The sequence below is a fragment of the Apiospora marii genome, assembly GCF_038362585.1.
Source record: "Apiospora marii strain CBS 49790 chromosome Unknown utg000002l_segment0_segment0, whole genome shotgun sequence".
Taxonomy (NCBI): Eukaryota; Fungi; Ascomycota; class Sordariomycetes; order Amphisphaeriales; family Apiosporaceae; genus Apiospora; species Apiospora marii.
The window spans coordinates 2,377,354-2,397,987 of record NW_027117373.1 but is presented as its reverse complement, the minus strand read 5'-3'; the positions used below and the strand labels follow the sequence as shown (position 1 = coordinate 2,397,987).

At 53.6% G+C, this 20,634-nt stretch overlaps 4 protein-coding genes across 4 annotated transcripts; 3 read left to right on the top strand and 1 right to left on the bottom strand.

Moving 5' to 3' along the window:
• Positions 1 to 1,796: 1,796 nt before the first annotated feature.
• PG985_002419 (uncharacterized protein) lies at positions 1,797 to 3,827 on the top strand (the record flags this gene model as incomplete). Its single annotated transcript, XM_066822188.1, has 2 exons — positions 1,797 to 2,430; positions 2,491 to 3,827. 2 exons carry the CDS (start codon positions 1,797 to 1,799, stop codon positions 3,825 to 3,827), a joined length of 1,971 nt encoding a protein of 656 aa, XP_066689620.1.
• Positions 3,828 to 10,519: 6,692 nt separating this feature from the next.
• Positions 10,520 to 13,351, top strand: PG985_002418 (uncharacterized protein; the record flags this gene model as incomplete). Its single annotated transcript, XM_066822187.1, has 1 exon — positions 10,520 to 13,351. One exon carries the CDS (start codon positions 10,520 to 10,522, stop codon positions 13,349 to 13,351), a length of 2,832 nt encoding a protein of 943 aa, XP_066689619.1.
• A 1,050-nt stretch (positions 13,352 to 14,401) lies between these two features.
• PG985_002417 (uncharacterized protein) lies at positions 14,402 to 17,191 on the bottom strand (the record flags this gene model as incomplete). Its single annotated transcript, XM_066822186.1, has 1 exon — positions 14,402 to 17,191. The coding sequence occupies one exon, from the start codon at positions 17,189 to 17,191 to the stop codon at positions 14,402 to 14,404; it is 2,790 nt and encodes a 929-aa protein (XP_066689618.1).
• A 675-nt stretch (positions 17,192 to 17,866) lies between these two features.
• On the top strand, positions 17,867 to 19,871 carry PG985_002416 (S-adenosyl-L-methionine-dependent methyltransferase; the record flags this gene model as incomplete). The annotated part of the gene is made up of 12 exons (XM_066822185.1): positions 17,867 to 17,988; positions 18,049 to 18,086; positions 18,138 to 18,166; positions 18,235 to 18,339; positions 18,397 to 18,425; positions 18,574 to 18,611; positions 18,662 to 18,746; positions 18,846 to 18,887; positions 18,944 to 19,042; positions 19,099 to 19,120; positions 19,198 to 19,305; positions 19,398 to 19,871. 12 exons carry the CDS (start codon positions 17,867 to 17,869, stop codon positions 19,869 to 19,871), a joined length of 1,191 nt encoding a protein of 396 aa, XP_066689617.1.
• Positions 19,872 to 20,634: the final 763 nt, after the last annotated feature.

Here is a 20,634-nt window from a genome sequence, read left to right as displayed (position 1 = left end):
TCTATTACCTACAGGCTACATGAACAGTTGGGGCAAGCCTGCCCAGGGGCAGATTTCAAGCTGGAGACGCTCTTGGGCTTTGGTGAATTCAATTAGTTGGAGGTCCCAAGGTTGCCAGTCACCAGTAGCTCAGGAGACAGAAATTATGGGGCCTGGCGTTCACGTGATGGGGTGTCGGGCTTGCACATAGCGAAGCATGAACATGGAGATTGCTGCTCAAGGGGTAATATAACATTGCTATAGTGTCTGTGAAATGTTTCCACTTGGGTTCCAGAATAGGAGGGAGACGCCGAGGACAGGGCACGGGTAGAAACGATTCCCATCTTCGCGTTGTCCAGGCATTGCGAGGGCAAGGATGTTTCGACGAGTCCCCAAGCAGCCAAGGGACAGTAAATTGCCGGTCTGAACTTGTGGATCAAAACGACCACACGATCCCAACGCGATCCAGTCTGATCCAGGGTCCTGGAAAGTCGGTGATAGCTGGCTAGGCGGGCAAGCAGGACGAAAACAATGTTTGTTGTGTATGCCAGCTCAGCGCGATGCCTTGAAGAACTAATATCTCGCTCTGCCTCGTTCTCACTTTTCCCGAGACTCTCAAGCCTACCGCTTTCCAACAACACCAATCTCGGTTTGCTTCCAAAGTGCACATTTTAGGCCGATCAAGTTTCAGGGTCCTGCTAAAATACAACTGCCCAGCACGGCAAGTCGAGCCAAGCTGCCATTCAGCAACACAACGACCTACTACAGACCAAAGACCTGCGCCCAGCGCTCAGCGGCCGATTCCTTGCCTGAATTAAGAAGAGTTCGGTTCGAAACTGCATCACACCGAGGTGGCTGAGTCGAGCAGATAATGCTGGGAGCAGGAGTTGCCAGCCAATCCTCCGTCTAGTTTCTGACACCGCTCAAGTGTTAAATATATCGGAGTTGCGCAGCTAGCGTGGACTGACAGCTGAAAGACTGGATACGTACCAGACTCTATTGCTTCCTGTACCTCCCTCCAACCTCACCCGCTCCCGCCAGTCTCAGTCTCAGTCTCGCCCATCGCTCCTCGTTCGCATAACGCCACCATAACGGACGAAAAGCACCAGGCAAACGCAATTCGAATACGGAAACCTACATCATTACTTACATAACGCAACATTATATGTGCAATTAAGTGCTTGTTGGGTACGGTACCACTACTTCTTCAGTTTTTCTTCCCTACCTTGCATGCCTGTGGTCCTCCTCGAACCGGAGCAGCACCATCCACCATCCACTCATCGACCCTCCACCCTCCACCCTCCACCAGCCCAGACTCACAAAAATAGCCCACATTGGACTACTGGGCTAGAGCTAAGAACGGACTAACGTTGCGGCAACGTCTCTACGGTCACACCAAAAGTCGGGTGCATTGCATTCAATTACAATCCCATTACTTCCTCCTGCAAAGTCCCCCCCAAGCCCAAGTCCAACCCAAAGACAGGTCAAGGGCCCAAGAGCACGAACAAATCGCAAAGGAGAAGGAGGATTGGCCTGCCCGTTCCAACATTCTTCAACATTGACATAGCAACCAAACACCAACGTTTTCTTCTCCCCTTCCCTTCTTTCTCTCTTACACCAACCCCGACCGCCAGCCAACAACGCTGCCGCTCTTTGACCGCCATATATATACACTTCTACCTTTAAGTTTTGCATCAACCGGCCAACTAACGGCACGCCATATTAGCCCTCCGAAACAGTGATTACATTCCCCCATTACAACACGCATACACCCTCCACACACGCACGTTCGCTTTGGCATTCGTCGTGTTTTTAAAATGTCGGCCGTTACGAAGAAACCCCCTTCTGCGGGTATTGGCCGCCTGCCCGATAGCAGTCCCTCTGTTGATAGAGCCACGGCACGCAGCACGCCGCGTACCTCGACTCCGTCCACAAGTGCTGTCGCTGCCGGCCTCAACAGCACCCCCTCTAGGACACGATCCACCAGAAGCGGCACTCCGGTCTCTGCACGAGCGGCTGCCGCCCATCGCCAGTCATCCTCGCTGAGCATCTCCTCCAACGAGGTCGACGAAGCCGCACGGGCGGAGACGGTGGCGCTGATCGACGACTTGAAGGCCAGATTAGAGAAAGCAGACGCTACATCGGAGCAGTTCAGGAAACAGGCTGAGGTCTTGCAGTCGCGGCTCGACGAGACTTTGAAGGAGCAAGCCAAGTTCGAAGAGCGGGTGCATGAAAGTGAAGAACAGATCGAAGCCCTACGAAATGAGAAGCGCGAGTCGGCAAGGCAAATGCGCGAGATGGAAACCATTTACGAAGCCGAGCGAAGCTCGATGCTCAAGGAGAAGGAGGAGATGTCTAACCGCGAGGAGGAGATGCAGTCGGTCATCAACAGGCTCAAGGATACCATTAACCAGAAGAACGTCGATGACGAGTACCGACCCTCGAGACAATGTAAGCATAACCCCTGGTATGCCCCTTCCTCGGCGCAATGACTAACATCTTTCTTTTCAGCAAATACCTCGTCGCCGACGGTAGACGGCGGGAACTTCGCTCCCCCTTCGTCAGTGCAGCGCAGCGACTCGAGGAACAACTCGAAGCTGCTCCTTCAAAAGGACAAGCTGATTGAGTCACTTCGACTCGAACTGGCCGAGGCTCAGATCAAACTCGTTGAATCCGAAAACCAAGGAGGTGGCCGCCTGCACGAGGTGGAGCGCTTGTTGATGGAGGCCCGCATGGCTAACGCACGTCTCATGGAGGACAACGAGTCTTACCAGCTGCTTCTGCAGGAGAAGACCCTGCACGGAGATTTCGGCAAGGGTGACTTCAGCTATATGGGTGTCACCGCTAACCAAGATGCTTTGAGCGCCCTGGAAGGTCGCTCCAGTACCGGCGGCGAGGCACCTGCCGAGAGCAATGCCACCACTCTTGGTGCTAGCCTCGCAGATGAACTCGGCGATGCTGCGGACGACCTGGCCGTTTCCACGGTAGACGACGGAGAGCACCAGCGTCGCCTCGAGGGCGAGATTCGCGCCATGAAGGACCAGAACAAGGCTCTCACGCTCTACATTAACAAGATCATCGAGCGTCTCCTCCAACATCAGGAGTTTGAGCACATCTTGGACCAGTCTTCTGATCCCAAGGCCGGTGGAAACGTCAAACAGGAAGTGCCGACCACTCCCTCGGATGCCGGAGGTTTCTTGGCTCGTGCCAAGACTGCCATGAACGGCAACACCCCACCTATTGCTCCCGCCGCTCGCCGTCCTCGGCCAATGAGTTTCATACCTTCTACCAACACTGCCCACCACGACCCAGACACTGCTCCCAGTATCCCCATTGGCCTCGCCCGGTCGGCTTCGTCCCGCCGCATACCCGGCCGTCCTATGAGCGAACAAATCATCGGTGCTGCCGGCATCGTGAATGCCATGTACAAGGGACCTGACGGCCCCATGTCACCAACACTGTCCGCGGGCCGTAACAGCGCCCAGTTCTTTAGCGGTGCCGGCACGCCGCGGGCTGCATCCTCGGGCAACAGCGCCCCTACCGCGGGTAACTTCCCGGGCATGCGCAGCGAAACAAGCAGTGTCTCCGGCGAGAGTGCAGGCGGCGACGCGTCGAACACCAGCGTCAGCCAGAGCCCACCGCGTACTATTGGGTCAGGTCACAGCGAGGGCAAGGGCAGCCATGCCACTTTTGCGGGCAACAAGCCTCGGCCCCTGAGACTGGTTCAGGAGAACGCACCACAGCCGGAGACGAACAAGCGTGCTAGCTGGTTCGGCTGGGCGCAGTCGGCTCTGCAGAACAACAAGTCGGCCAGTGAGGGCGGTACAAGCGAAAGTATCAAGGAATAGGTCCCCTTGCCTCGCTTGGTGCTGGCTACCACCTCTGGGCGGGTGTCAGCCGGGTAAAGCAGTGGCGAAGGAGCCGAACGGACCAGCCCGGGACGGTCATCAGCGGATATAGAAGGAGACGTGAAAGCAGATGAACCGACATGTTAGTATGATAATTCCCACGGGACGAAAGCATGATGATCATGAGAAAAAGATTGTTGCTAGTCAGCATTACTTACATGGTGAAGGAGATTGAAGTTAGTTAGTTAGGTAGCGGAAGCGGAGACGGAGAAAGCATAGTAGCTGGCATCATTTGTGTCGGTAGAGAGGAGGCGTGGGCGGTAACTTCTTTAACGATAATGAGGGTTTTATACGTATATAAATTATTTATAGTCTTAAGTATGCAGGTGCGAAATCTTCTTTTCTTTTTTACACCGTCACTTCCTCTGCCATGGTGAAAAAGTCTCGGATATATCTACGCGGGTACGTTGTCTATCGCGGTATCAGCTCTATACGTAAGTAGATAACTCCATGGTAGCATTGAAGATAGCCAGCCAGAGGGCATGTGCCAGGTTACCCAGACTCCCGAGGGCCTCGAATATGGCAACCTTCGTCGTGCCATTTCGAGCGCACCCTCGATAGTTGATATCGCTCGTTGTCAATTGAACACATACCTCCTTTCTCCCAACTTACATTGTCTCTTGAATTCAAACCCGTCACCCGTGTTCAGGGGCTAGGGGACTAAATGATGCTCCCTCCCCCCCTGTGATATACATACTTAGTCTGTGTCGATCAGGGACGTTGAACTCTATCTCAAACTCTATTGCTAGTTTGACAACAAGATCTCCCCTCCGCGCGAACGTGGCTTGACTACCCGCCTACCCGAGTTCTTGGCCATCATCAAGGGAAGGCCTGCTTGGCTTGAGGGGGTTTTCCAAACCACTTGCGCCAAGTGGTGGATGCACGGCGAAAAGCCACTACCCACCGGAAGTAATCTTTTTGAATGTGAGCTAGTGCAACTTGTTGTAGGGGAGCGCAGACGATCTTAGGTTCCTTCGACAGTGACTGGCAAATGCCCACTTGCGCCATCCTCATATTCTCTGAGAAAGACCCATGCCTAACTTCCAATGCAGGCTTGGAATACGTCCTATATGCAAGGACAAAATAATCTCATGGCGGACGGACAACCAGGTAGAGTTACGGTGACTACCGCTGATGGCAGAGTGTGATGCCGAGGTTTATGGTGCAAATGGTCTGCCGTTCCGTAAAGAGAAAAGCCGAAGGCCATGTCATTACTCCAGAGCGTGTTGGGGTTAGTACTATGAGGAAGGGAAAGGGGATAACTGAGTGAGCGCCGTATGAGCTAGGAGTATAGTGGCCGGTTTCTCATGACCTAGCATAGTTCGTTCTTTCGTAATCCTTCTGAGTGATGGGAGTTGACGCTGCGCAATGACAGTGGCAATGGTTCTGACTTGCTTAACCTGACCTCGACTAATACCAAGACGTCGAGGGACTCACACGACCTCTTCTCTCGGATTCCTGCCGACGGTAAGGGAAGAAGAACATATGCTGCTATACCACCATGTCATTATACAGTTGTGCATGTAGCAGTATCATATGCTTGTTTGCAATGGCTCGTATATCAGACCGAGACTGATCCGGAAACTCACGATAGTATGGCAACACAAGTGGAAGGATGGGCTTCGATGTAGTAGGAGCACGGAAAAGAACAGGTAGATCATCGGGCTCGGGGGGTACGACAGGCAGACCCAGATCAGACAGTAGTCAAGTGACATACCAACGTTATCACTGTGTGTTGTTCGTTCTTGTGGATTATGCCACTTGCAAGAGTTATCGCCGTCGACTCTTGCATGGACACATCGCAGTGCTTGGTGTTCGACCAAAGTCCACGCGCTACCCCCCCAAACATGAACAAGGAGATGGAGGCAGCCACATGTGGCAAAGCTAGTTGGCTTGTTTCGACGTTTGCTCTGCATATATGTATACTTACTCTGCATTCGTGACCCTTGACGTTGCGACCAATGGTGAAGAATCTCTGACCATGTGCCCCTATAAGACTGGCTGTAGAGCATGCCACGTCACTTTGCCAAAGAGGTCGCGTGAACAACCGCCTTCCGCCCCGCGGGCAAACTCAACCGAAAGGGGGCTAAATCAAGGAAGTCGACGACAGGTCGACATGTTCAAAGCCAGGCTATAAGCCTGATCAAGACACACATTGGTGTTGGCGGCATAAGCAATCCTCCTACTTGCTCACTGCCAGCCCACCTACAGTAAGTCATACTGCGAATCCCATATTCCCCCCACACTAGATTAGGCACCGTGATATCTGAACCACGGAGCCAACTGAGCCATTCTGGCAGCAGGGCCAGTAGAGACATGCATGCATATCTTACACCGAGCGAAATTGATGGGGGCTAGTGCCGGAAGGGAAGGAGGGTAAAAGAGGATTGGGAAACCATCTACAAGTAAGCAGGAATTTCACCCAGAAGGCCCCCCCAAAAACGTCATCGCCGACCGGTCGAACCATATCACCAATCTGGCACACATGCGTCTCAATGGTGTGGGAGAGCCCAGCCGATTGGTATCGCGCCCAGTCTATTGCTGCGGGCGGCAGCTAGCGAGCCTATAGCCATCGCGGGTTCCTGCGCAGATGACCCAAGCCCGTCCGGAACGGGATGTCGGGACAACACAGCAGACCCAGACAAGTAGGGAGTGTGGGACAAGTCAGATCAGAGAGATGGAGATGGCTGTGGCCTGCCTGTCCCCATCTCGACGAGCACCTTTCTTGAGAAAGAGAGAGAACGAACTGCCAGTATACATGCGACACATGGGCACAGCACAGGAGGCCCGTCTTGAACGGCCCGTTGCTTAGCTGTATTACGTCAGATCATAGTGTCAGACGACTTGCCCGCAATGGTTACATGCGTCTGTGCCTGTTTCTATTTCTAGTAGAGCACGTGGATTGGCTCGCCGACAGGAGACAGATGCAAACAATGCCTTTGTCTAAAGTATGTAGGTGGTTATTTCAGGATGTGTGGGAGGAGGCTCGGCCTTCCAGCTACAATAGGTAGTAGCATGTCAACGGCTTGTAAGCATGGGCGGACGATCCCGGATCGACTGCTCTCGGTCGTACCCAGCCTCGGTGAAGGAGCCGCTATCATGTGCGAGGCTTTTCATGTGTGTTCGCCGGCCATAAGGGAAGAAGCTGGCGAAAAATAAGGGCCCGGTTATTAAATTCAATTCGGGCTGCCACCATAAACCGCGGCATCTGATGAGTCACCAATGGTTTCCTTCTCAATCCCGTTACGTACTTGTAGATTAGCAAGTCACTGGCAAGATAATAAGCAATACAACATTGAAAACGGTCAGATAGCCAGTCCGCCCACTTGTCATCCTCTGACAGGCTGGGGAGATCTGCACTCTTCTTGCAAACAATCTCTCTCACCCCAGAGACATAAGCTAGGTAGATAAGCAATATATGCCACGAGGCTGAGTAAGATTCATGCTCTGTTGCATCTCGATGCGATTTGTGCGCCAGCTCTTTCTGTCGGGTTTCCTGCCAAGAAAACCATCCGCGTGTGCGTGTGCATCCCAACCTCTTATTTTCCTGTCAGAACTGCATGGAGGGGGACGGATAGAGGGGGATGTGCGTGGAATCGGCGCCTCTGCCAAATGGCGGTAACCAAGGATCGGTGGGGTGCAGGCCCCAAGGCCTGCAATTCGCGATGCAAAAACAATGCAAATGCAAATGCAGGCAGAGAACACTTCGAGGGGGGTGCGTGTGGCAGCGTGGAGTAGAAGCCATATGGAACAATCCGTAGGGCCAGAAGGGCTTCCCTAATCTCTAGCTCGGATCCCAGGGCAAAGTCGCGGGTACTTTCTCGGCACTTCTCAAGCGGTTGCTACCTGGCGACATCAGCCTGTATGCCTCTTGTAGTCTCAACTTGTAGGCTGCCCGTCAATGCCGGGCGTTGTACTCTCCCACTTTCCCCCCTACCCACTTCCCGGAGCCCCGGAAGCGTGGTACGAATCTCTCGGCTTCACCACCCATCGCCTTGGGGGCTTGCGACTGGTACCTGACTCTCTTGGTGATCGTGGGCTTTCGAGCACACCGCATGTCATTTGGTGTGGAGTAATAAACCGCGCAATGGGGGTCAGCTTGCAGAAGCCCGCCCCTTGCGGATCAGATGGAAGACCAATAGTTGAATCACGATGTCAGTACAAAAAACCCTTTCACGGGACTTACTAGAGCATAAATTGCGATGTCGCTTGAAGATGCTGGAAGGAGGAAGGGCCGTTTTCGTCGGGTCCTCGCCCAGTACCTACCTACTCGCCCTTCAGCAATGAGAAAATTAGCCTCCAATTGGCTTGCGGTACTGCCCTTGTCCAACAGTGAGTACCTCAGATACATTGTAAGTCTTAGACAAGAGCTGAAATTGGCGTGCGAATGGCGCTGTCTAGACCTTTGACAGTCAGGGGTGTCGGACGACGAGGAAAAGAACACCACTGTCTAGTGTGCCCTCTTTTTCCCTTCTTCTACGGATAGTGCAGCAGCATATGGAATTCGAAAGACGTTCTGTCAGCGAACACCTTTCTAGCAGATAGGTTACGTTTCGGGTACGGGTAGCTTGGCCCGAAACGGACCAAGACTGCCAAGGTCGAAGACGGAAACGGATATTCACCCATCGTCTCCCTTTTGCCGGAATTCCAATACGAATCAGCAATTGCTGCCCATTACTTTTCGGGTGTCTTGCTGACCTCGATAAGAATGGAAAATAAGCCCTCTGCGTTTACTTGACTGGCCCTGCCTGGAGTTTGGCTTGGATCCGAGCTGTCGGGGTTACTGTGCTTACCACCTGATGATGCATGATTGGCTGGCAATCACCTGCGCGCCTGTGCATCTTTAAGATCCTTTACTGGTGTACTAATTATGACGCGTTGACTGACAGACCGATGAAAAGAACTTCCTAGGCTGTTGGGATCGCAAGCGGCAGTTACTACTAGGCCACATGTGTTTTTTCTTCTCTTTGCCTAGGGACATGAATCTATTGATAGATTTTGTCGTAGGTACTACGCATCCGACCGAGCTGCCAAATCTGTAATCAATCGATAAATCAATCAATCTAACCTACATATCTGCTCCATCCGCCAGATCGATATGTATTGGATGTTGCACAAGTATAAGTCATCGGGGATTAACCTATCCATGTGAAACCAAAAGACCACAGACTCGGCAGCCTGTGAATAGAAGTGACCACTTCCCGGCATCTCTCAAGTTTCAGGGCAATTAACCTTACCGTGGGCACCTACCGAAGATGGTCATAAAAATGCATGGCGATCAAATTGATCGAGAGGTTAGGTAGGTTAGGTACATGTAGTGAGTGGTAGGAGGTAGGCGGCCGTTAGAGGGAGCGGGTGACTGTAGCGGTACTGGGATACTTCAGGTACGGATACCCACCCGGCAGGTTTTGGGCATTGCCAGGAGTCACTTACAGTAATTGCACTGCAAGTCTGCGTGTGGTTGAAGGCGGCATCTGGCCAACCAAACCCTGGTCTCCGCCGAAAATTGCTGAAGTGCCAACGTACGCGGGCAGTATTGGGATCTCAGTGTCAGTTGTATAGTACAGCGCAACGGCCAAGCCATCAGCAACCTCCAACCCGCCATCTCTCGTGCCGCCGAAACCCCATTTCTTAACGGACAATTTGGGCTTTACAGGCTAGGTAGGCTGCTCGCTACTACACGGCACCAGTACAGGCTAGTCTGCTAGCATTGAATGCGACAAACTGACATTGTCTTTTTTTTTTTCCCCTCTCCTCGGGCCTGGCTTTTCTTCCCAGGTTAGTTACATCATCTAGGAGGTTTTTTTTTGTTCGTTCGTGTCGGGTGGCCTGCTACTTCGTAGTCCCTCGTCCGCCCGTCTATCCTGTCCTGTCTGTTTTTAGTCTGACGTCGACACGCCATCTCTACATCTGTCAACTGAATACCACTCAACACTTGGAGCATACTACACGTACTGGTATTGGAACGAATGCTGCCACCCGCGGACTCCAAACTCCAAATCCACCTGCACAAAAACTCCACATTTCGTCATCCAGTTAAACCAGACGACGACGGGTTTTCCTACATACAACACGTCTGTCTGCATACTGCACTGCTACTTTTCGACGTTACGTACTCTTCTGCCGTCCAGCTGTTTTTGGTCCTGGTTATCCATCTTTTTTTTCACTACCCGCACCCCACGACCGGCACCTCACAGAGTTCAACCCGTTCTGCCTACTCGCACCTTAGCCCTTGTCTGGCAGAGAGAACTATCGACCAACCAACAAATCATCGCGACCCATCTGGACCTGCGCCTAGGGCATTGTGGGGGAAGACACGTCGGAGAAGATAGCCTTAGGTAAACTCCCGCCGGCCACTTCGCTCTTTGCACCTGGCATTCTCGGCTCAACGCCTGCCCCGTCATACGAACGCACGCATACGCGATTAATCCCTAGTCGACCATTCGCTCGGTCCGTGGTCCAGTCACAACAAGTCCCACTGCCAGATTCATCATGATCAGCCGCCCTCGACCCACGAGCACCCGATTGTCGAGCTAAAGCAAACTTTGGGAGTCGTTGCAGAGGTTCCAGAGACGCCAGCCGTGATTGCAAAACCCTTGACAGTGCCAGTGCCCACTCCAACACCCGCCAACATGGACAGGTCCGGTACCTTGCCAAACAGCGCCAGCACTGCCGGTTTGGATGCCAGTGTCTCCAGCCTGAACTCGGTTGACCATGACGCCAACCTAGACACACAGCAGTCGAAGTGGACGTCTACAAACACCTCTCTCACAGCTTCACCTCTAGCATCCAGGGAGACTTCGCCGGCGAGGACACACGGAAAGCCCACCACCCGGCCAGTCCGCCCGTCCGTAACAGCGACAGCCAATAGTTCACGGAAGAACAGTCTTCAAGACCCGAGCCCATCGAGGTCAAGATCGTCCCATCTCCCCACAGCAGCTTCTCGGCAGCAATTATCAGCAGCAACGACGCCTACATTACCGCCGCCGTCAACGCCTGAACCCGTTCTTCGTACACCGCAACCTCAGAAGCCATTGGTTGCGACTGATAATCCCAACAGCTCGCCTCGGTGGCCGGTATCGCCGCGATTGAAGTCGCCGCCTCCTGCTCTCAACAAACCTGCCGTGCCACCGTCTCAGCCGTTTCGGAAAAACGAACAAGAGCCTCCAGCAATTAATGTGCAGCGGGCGACACCATCACCAAACCCGCGCTCATCGGAAGCCTCGTCGCAGGCAGTTTCAGATGCCGAAGGTGACGACGGCGCTATGTTGCCCTCTGGCATGAGGACCCCAGCGAGAGGGCCTAGTGGTGCCAGCTCGACGCTGGAAACAGTGCAGGAGGTCAGCCAGCCCAATACCCCGGGCCCCGACCTCAATATGGCGATAGAGAAGCTGTCGCAAGCGGCAGCCGCGACCTCTGAAATGGCTTCCAGGTCCGATCCTGCTCTGCAAAGGTCCAGGTCTGCTAGGATTGCCAGGCATGGCACAAATAGCGAGAGCGGCAGCGACAGCGGTAGTGTGAAGGCCGACACGCGAAGGTCTAGTTCTGCTGCACCACCACCCTTACTGCATAGTCGACAGTCCAGTACGGCACTGAAGTTTGCAGGAAAGGGCCATACTACAGGCGAGACATCGTCAAAACACATCACAGTCGAAGAGGAGGAGGTCAACTCGATGCCGCGTGTGACGTTGGGCCTCAAAGACCCCGGGCAAAGTGTGAGCGGGAGCTTGAAGACCAAGCAAAGCTCCGAAACAATCAGGCCGAGGAAGGAGAAGAAGAAGGCCACTCGGAAACAGCCTACATCTGGCCCTGGTGAGACACCGAATTTACTTACTACGAGACCACCCAAGTTGCGCCACAGTCGGTCGACAAGGTCGATCTCGTCTGCGGTGTCCTCTTGTCGATCGCCGGCGAAGTTGTACGGCCAAGGGCCGTCCTCGGAAGCGGCCACGAGTCCGCAGCAGCTTTCTAAGAAGGCATTGCGTTCTCCCAGTATCACTGCCCATATGACCAACTTGCTAACAGGGGGATCACGTGTAGCATCATCCAAAGCAGATATCTTCGAGGCTAAAGTCGCCAGCGCTGTCGAAGAAGCTAATTCATCCGATTCGGATGAAACATTTGTCTATGACTCTAACCCACCGGATGTGAGCGATAGGCCACGGCGCTACCACTCTCGTACGCCCAGCGCGACGTCAATGGTGAGTCAGTTGGACCGCAATGCACTGCGGGGTATACATACCGTCCACGAAGGCACCACTGCCACGAACCCAGCCATCAAAAAGAACATGAAATTCGTCAACACCTACAACAGCAACGGAGCTGAGAGTATGACGGGCGAGGACGACGGTAATGGGACCAGCCGCAGCAATGCCGGCTCAGCAAGGGGCACCGGACGCCATCATCACCATGCCGGCCGTTGGGGGCGCGGCAATGGCAGCAACCATCTTTCTCTATTCGACAACGAATCACCTTTCCCTAACGCGGCACGCTCCAAACTGTCTGGCACCACTTCTAGAGTCTCGTCCAACCCACCCAGCCCGCGTTTTCCTCCCCATCGAAGCTCGCCAATGAATGGGAGCAAACGCCAGATGACCATGGTTGGTGGTTATGACATGGACGACACAACGACGGGTGCCGATGACGAGCGAACGCCCTTGATACATAACGGCAATTCTCTACGTTCGAATCGATCGTCTCGGAATCGGCGCGTTCAGAGAGATCAAGACCTGGAGTCAAGGTCGTATCACCGCCAGCGGCCTTCTTTCCTTAACCGATTTGCGAGCTGCCTGGTCCTTACCGTGATGCTGCTACTTGTTATTACGGGGGCGATTGGGTTCATGTTTGCGACTTCCCAGCCTCTCCTAGACTTGGAGCTCGTCAAGATATCCAATGTACTGGCCAGCGAACAGGAGCTCATGATGGACATTACCGTCAGGGCTCACAACCCCAACATTGTGGTTGTCTCGGTGGACGCGGCCGACCTGGAAGTCTTCGCCAAATCACCTCATGCAGGAACAGATTCCGAGTGGTGGCGGAGCCCTCATGGGGACGACTTCGATATCCTCGATGATCCGCCGAACGATCCTCCGGTCGGTCCGCCGGAGGACCCCCCTGGACATGGAAACAAGTCCGCACCCAATATGCGACTTGGCAATATTGTCACTCTCAATAGTCCTTTGAACTTTGAAGGGTCCTTTTTCCGTGCCGGTATATCGATGGCTTCGGGCGAGTTACGCCTTGCTCGACCCGGCAATGATACGGACGGAGGTTCAGAGCGATGGGAGCGCATCCTCGGCGACGAATTCTTGCTCATCGTCAAGGGGGTGCTGAAATACACACTACCGCTGAGCCAGCGTATCAGGAGCGCGACGGTGACGGCGCAGACAAAAGTGAAGCCAAATTCGGCGAACGATCCAACTTTACGACCTAATGGGACCGACTTTGAGATCGGCATATCCTAACGACATTTTCCTCGTCTTGCGAGGTCTTGATAATCGCAATCCTGCACCAACACTTTCTTCCATTTGTGGTCTGCTTTTGACGATCATCATTATTTGATTCTGTATATCGAGCGAGCATGGCATGGCATGGCATCATCGCATTTGGAGCTCTCGGCGTTGGATTCTACATTTTTACACCCCCCTTTGTTCTTGAGACCATAAGGGGGAAAAGGCCGGGTGTTTGTGCTTTACGCCACCGCGGCATTTGCATTTGATTAAGGGGGCTGTTTGGCTCAGACTGGAGGGGATTGGTCCTCTCAAGATGTTTATCAAGGCGTCAAAGACTGGGAACAGCAACAGCAGCAGCAGCAGCAACAGGATCTGGACCACACGGCCACACAATCAATGCTGGTAGTCATCATCATACCTTACGTCTATTTTCATTTTATGCTTTTTATTACTTTTGTCCCACAAGAATGCTGTTACGCGCGACGGGCAAACTTCATTGAAGAGAGAGCGACCGGGATTGGTGTTAAATTTTTACTGCCCCCTTTCTTTTCATGCTTCCTGCCCATGGCGGCGGAAATCTGACGCACTTTGCAAGGTGTTGAAAGTAGATGGGGAATTTTCAGATAGCGTGCTGCGTGTGTGTTGCGTGTATGTGCATTATTGGAGTCGTTTTGTTGAAGAGCAAGAGAAAAACAAAGGAAAGACCAAACCATGAGCGAACGAGCACAGCATGTGGTGGTGGTGGTTATCGTCGTTCTGTACAAGCAAGCGAAGTTGAGGAGGATATACCCCCTGTGGAAAAAAGCAGCGAAGAACGAATGGAAGGAAGTTGAGTTGAAGGGAGCCACAAGCGAGAGCAAGCAGTAGAAGTCGGCTTTGGCTGTGTATGCATTTTATTCAAAACAGAATCGCCCCAACCAGATACTACGATGACTACTCGAGTGACGACTGTATTTCAGGTAGACGAATCGATCTTAAGGGTATATATAATTTGTTTATCAAATCCGATTATTTCTACGTTAAGGTACTTCGACCGGGCCGTCCACACCAACTCACACAGCTTTACCGCAGCTCGGCCGCGACCATGGTGAGGATCTCCTCGACGCCCTTGCGCGAGTGGGCGGGCGCCTTGGCGATGCGCTGCCAGACCTCGCCGTGGCGGGGCTCGACGCTGACGCACTTGCCGACGACCTCGGCGCGCTTCTCCGAGGTGCCGTGCTCGACGAGGAACTTGTAGTACCAGGCCCAGGAGTCGCCGAGGTCGGCGTCGCGGACGAGGGCCTTTTCGAACCAGTTCTGGGCCTTGTCGAGCTTGCGCTCGCCCCAGAAGATGCGAGCGACGGCCACGAGCAGCGTGGGGTCGTTATCCACCTCCTTGATGGCCTCGAGGCCGCGGGCCTTGCGCTGCGGCCGCTGCGTCAGGTGCCAGATCTTCTCGGACCACAGCACGCCCTGGGCCGGCTTGGGCACGTCGCGCAGGGCCCGTTCCATGAGCGCCTCGGCCTGCTTGGTGTTGCCGGCGCGGCGCTCGATGCGGACGCTCTCGCACCAGAGCTCCGGGTTCTTAGGCACGGCGAGGCGGGCGCGGTCGAGGACGGAGCGCGCCTTAGGGAGCTGGCCCAGCGTCTCCTCGAGCCGGGCGTAGAGGAGCCAGAGCGGTACCGAGGAGGGGCAGGCCTTTACGCCCGTGCCGTAAGCCTCGCGCGCCTGTAAGGGTTTGCCCAGGTCCTCGTAGATTTGGCCCTTGATCATCCACAGCTTGGGGAAGGCGGGGAACTGATCTAATGCCTGGCTGACCAGGTCCAGTGCGGCGTCGTTGTCTCCAAGCGTCCGCTCAAAAGCCGCCGATTTCATCCAGACACGGTCCGTGGGCGCCTCTTGCCGCGCCTGCTGCAACAGCATGCGCGCTTGCTGGATCTGGTTGTTCTCTGCTTCGAGCTTGACAGCAGCCAGCCAGATATCCTCGTTGTTGGGGTTCTGCTTGAAAGCGCGGCCTAGCACTCGTCGTGCATTGTCGATCTCGCCTGCCAGCCACTTCTCCTTGGCCAACATCATCCACAGAATCTCGGATCGTGGACAAGCGTTCACGGCCTTTTCGAGAACCTGCCACAACTCGTCCTTGGTGCCGTGATTCCGTTCCAAATCAGCAGCTGCCAGCCATATGGTTTTGCTTGTTGGGAATACGCGCAGAGCGTAGGCATATATGGCCCGAGCCGTAATGTACATGCCCCTGTTGATACTTGAGCGAGCATCTTCCATCCACGTATCTTTGCGGTCGTCGTCCTCATCGAGATTCCAACCCAGTGTCTCTTGGACAATCAAGCCACAAGTGACAAGGGCGCCTTCGGCTTCGCACTTCTCGGCTTCTTCGATCCATACTTCGCGCTTGGGCATGGCTCCCTCCTTTGCCAATACCTGAACAGCACGCTTGGGCACGTTGAGTTTGGTCGCGGTGCCCAACTGCTCCTGTAATCTAGCAGCAGCAATCCATATTTCGTGTGAAGTCGGAAGATGTTTACGCGCCTTGTTCAGCACTTTCTGGGCGTTCTCGGGGGTCTCCAGATGGGCCAGAGCCAGCCATAGATCGAGAGACCTCGGGATGAGCTCCGTAGCCTTGGCGAGGAGTAGACGCGCATCGACTGGGTCTTCCTCCAGGTTGACTGCCTCTTTCCACAATGCTTCCGATTCCGGGATGTGATCCAAGGCTTTTCTGATGACAATCTTCTTGCTTCTCGGATCCGTCTCCAATTTCATAGCCTCGACCCATAACCTCACGGAACTGTTATTTAATTTGATCGCGTTGCTTGCGATGATTTTGGCGTTGCGTCCCTCGTTGAGTCGGATGTTCTCTAGCCATACGTCTTCATTCTTGGGACATTGCTGACACCCCTTGGCCATGAGATTCCGTGCTTGTACAATCTTGCCAGCCATTTCTTCCAAACGCGCGGCCGCAATCCAACCAGGGCCATTGTTCGGGTTCGTCTTGATAACCGAGTTCAGCAGCTCGCGGACACGGTTGATGTCTCCAACTTGTGCCGCGCTCTCAGGTAACTGAGACTTGGCCAGACTGGTGAGGTAGCCTTTGGGGTCAATACTACTCGCGCTCCCGACTGTGGATGCTGTGCCGCTGCCTTGCGATGCCTGGTCCAGCCTGACCTGAAGGACTTTGTCTCGAGCTTCACCAATCTTGGCAAAATTGGTCATGGTCCCTTCCGCAGATGCGCCAGATGACTCAGGCCCATCCACGACCATCGAGCCGAGTTCGCCGGCTCCCGAAGCAGCTGCAATGACGCTGTCTGGCACGGCATAACTGCGCTGGTTCCGTCGAGCCTCCCTTGCTCTCCGTGCTTTGCCTGTAAGATCGCCTACTTCCGGGAGGCTGGCCCACTCGTCGTCCGTAACATTCCCTAACGCCCGCTTCAGATCGGAAAATTGCTGTTGTATCTTGGGGTTGTTGCGCTCGAATTCCTCCTTCTCAGCCTGCTCCCTGGCCTCGCGACGCTTCTTTCCCCTCCGCGCCATCTTCTCGTCGACCTCCTTGTATATACGGTCGGCCTCGTCATCGTCTTTGTCGTAAATTCCACCGGCGAATAAACCGACCTCACTGTCGGGGTCCTGGAAGCGCTCGTCGTTGGCGTTGTCGTCGTCTTTGTCGTCGTCCTTTTTGGCCGCATCGCCAAACCCCAGCTGGGCAGCTCTCTTGGCCAGGGCTTCCTTGATCTGGTCTTCGGAAGGACCCTCGCGGGCAGGACCTAAATCGGATCGGGTGGTGAAACCAGTGGCACCTCGACCTAAACCCGCGACGTAGTTTTCCGGCGCGGGCATGTCGAGGAAGCTCTGTCGGTTTGCCATGGTGGGCGATGGTCGAAGGGAGAAGCTCTCCCCAAGAAGCCAAATATAGGAACTGTCTGTTGAATTTTCTAGCGATCAGATCTGCGGGTTGCCAGAGGCGCTCGTCTGGTGCTAACGGCGCGCAATTTCTCGTTGCCCAAATATGTAGATACTAGAGCTCTGTATCTCCGTATGCTATTGAAACGGCGGTATATGAATCGAGCTTGTTGGGGCTTGCAGCAGTCAATATCGGCCAGAAATTTCTAGTGGACTGGTAGATGAAATGAAGTTCGTCGCGGGCGAATTGATCGCGAGTTATGTACGTGTAAAATGGCGTGTGTGTTGGCTGGCGCGACGTTACGATCTTTGAAGCCCATCCGCTTTGAAGCTATGGTACATCTGCGCCGGGAGCCTTTGGAAAAAGAAAGAGTGGATCCAAGTGTGATTCAGGTACCTGCCGGCCTGCCAAAAGACCTAGAAGACACCGCTGAGCTTACCTAACTGGACAGCAGATGCCCCGCCAATCTGAATTCCAGGAGAACAGGGATAGGCCTGCACCTAGCTAAAATCACTGCTAAGATAAGAATCGATAACCAGAAACCTCCCAAAATATTTTGAGTGCCATCCCACCGCCCCTCATTGTCGCGCACCTTCTCGTCGCTTGTTCGTTGCGCAATTACTCACACATCCTCCAACATGGGCAAGGCAAAGGCAGCTAAGGGCCGCAATGGCGCCGCCGCCAGCCCCTACGACCGCCCCTCCGGGAACGGAAAGAAGCAGCAGGCCCCCAACAACATCTTCAAGTTCAACACCTCGAGGTAGGCACTGTCCCCAGCATTGTTCGCCTTTTGCGCCTATGCTAATATCTTACCTTCCAGCTACGGCCAGCATATTCTGAAAAATCCGGGTATCGCAGGTAAGAGCAACGCATCAGAAGATTGAGATCTTGACTAATATGTACTGGCAGATGCTATTGTGCAAAAGGCGTTCATCAAAGTAGGTGGAACTCTGCTTACGGCGCATACCCCGACGAGAAAAACAAGCATACTCATACTCCTTCTCAGGAAACCGATACAGTCCTCGAAGTTGGCCCGGGAACAGGAAACATTTCGATCCGCATTTTGGAGAAAGCCCGGAAATTGATCGCCGTAGAAATCGATCCTCGAATGGTCAGTTAACTTGCTGGGTTGGGGACAATGACAGAGGGGCTAATACCTCGCCTATAGGCGGCCGAAGTTACGAAGCGTGTTCAGGGGTAAGAAACATCCGGAACCCAGCCCGTTGTTTTGAGCATATCTCAGGGGCAAGTGGTGCGCGGCATCTTAAAGCATCAGGGATATTGCTCCCGGGATATGCGCAGGGCTCTAGGCATTTTAAGAGAAAGCATACTAACGTCGGTCTAGAAAGCCGGAGCAACGGAAGCTGGAGGTCCTGCTGGGAGGTAATGACACCCGAGTTCGCTTAGATGACTGATACTGATCGAGGCCCTAGACGTCATCAAGATGGAGACATTGCCCGAGTTCGATGTACTGGTCAGCAACACGCCATACCAGATTTCGAGTCCTTTGGTCTTCAAGTAAGCTTCGTCGTCCTTTTACACTTCTCAGGGGTGGAATTGGGGTTAAACATATTCGCGTATATTGTGCTGTGTTCTCTTCTAACAATTGCTACACAGAATTTTGCAGATGCCTAAGCCGCCACGATGTTGCGTTCTTATGTGAGTAGTCCCGAATACACCTGTCTTCACACGACGAGCTACTTATACCGGATCAGGTTCCAGAGGGAGTTTGCGCTTCGCCTTACAGCCAAGCCCGGAGATTCGCTTTACTGCCGACTTTCGGTGAACAGTCAGTTCTGGGCGAAGATCACACAGTAAGTCACTATACTCATATCGGAGTGCGAATCAGGGGCTAACTCGAGCAAACTAGTATCCTCAAGGTTGGCAAGAAGGTAAGCAGGCAGCTCCTCAAGATCCACTGCATCATCATCTACCTATAAGCAATGAAAACTCACGCATAATTGCACAGAACTTCTCACCGCCACCCTTGGTAGAGTCGGCAGTAGTCCGCATTGAACCCAAGATGGGAAGCGACCGACCTAACGTCAGTTTCGAGGAGTGGGATGGCATGCTCAGGGTAAGTCGCGAGCTTCTTTGCCCTCTGTGGTCTTTATACTAGATACTTCGGAGTTCCATCATCGTCATCGAATACAAACTGACAGGCCACAGATATGCTTCAACCGTCGTAACAAAACTCTCCGGGCATCGTGGTTTACCAAAGAGGTCCTCGGCATGGTCGAGCGCAACTATCGGATTTGGTGTTCGCTGAACAATGTGGCGGTCGATGACAGCCCTATTGAGGAGGGCGATGACGACGAGATCATGGATATGGACCAGCAAGAAAACGTGGAGCCCAGCCCGGGCGACGAGCCGCTCGACGAGGAGGGCTGGGGCGGCATCATGGACGTCGATGACGACGGCAACGACACGACGCCCTCCTTCTTCGGCAACAGCAGCGCCCCGGTGCCCAAGACCCAGGGCAAGCGGCGCAAAACCCGGGTCGCCCTGCTCGTCCGCGAGAAGATCCGCAAGGTTCTCGAGGACGACACTAAACTGGCGGACCAGCGCTCCGGCAAGCTCGATGAGACGGATTTTCTGAAGCTGCTTTATGCCTTCAACTCGGAAAACATCCACTTCTCATGATCGAAACACAAGACGTGTTCGCACCACGATCTGCTGCTTGCTAACGTTTGGCATCTTGTGGCGTTATGGATTCGGAAAAGAAGAGCAATTCAGCACAACAGTCCGCGTACATCTGGACTGACCGGAGTTTGGGCGATTTTTTTCTTCTACTCATTCAGAGAGAGGCAGGGGGCGTTTTGTTGATGATATCCATTCGAGGAAAAAAGCCAGTTCTTTGGGGGAAACTTTAGATATATAAGCATGGAGGGTGGAGATCAAGGCTTAGAGAAGAGATCCTGTATCCGTCATGCCAAATACCAAATGATACGGCATCTAGTGACTGTAAAACTTACCCCTAAGGTCCATATGCCCCAGTCTCCTGTGTTGCACAATCGGCAAGAACCCCCTAAGGTTTGAATGAAAGGTTGGCGATATCACATGTCAGGCGAGGAAGTGTCAAGAAGCAGCTTCAACGTTAATTAAAGTTGTGGACCATTCTCATTACATGTATTATCTATCATCAACCTCGACTCCAGGCTCTTAGGCCTAACGAACCACGCGTTGGTATTTCTCTACCTTTCCCCCCTTCGTCATCCTGTTCTCGTCTTCTATCAACTCCCCCAAGACGAAAAGGGTATCCCAGAAATAAGAAGAAAAATTAGTAATCATTTGTACCCCTGAACACCTGTGGTATGAGAATTTCGCTCCGTTTCCCATGAAGTAGAAGAAATCCGCACTTCTTCTCGTCTTGAACGCTGTTTTCTCGTGGCTCCGATCGATACGG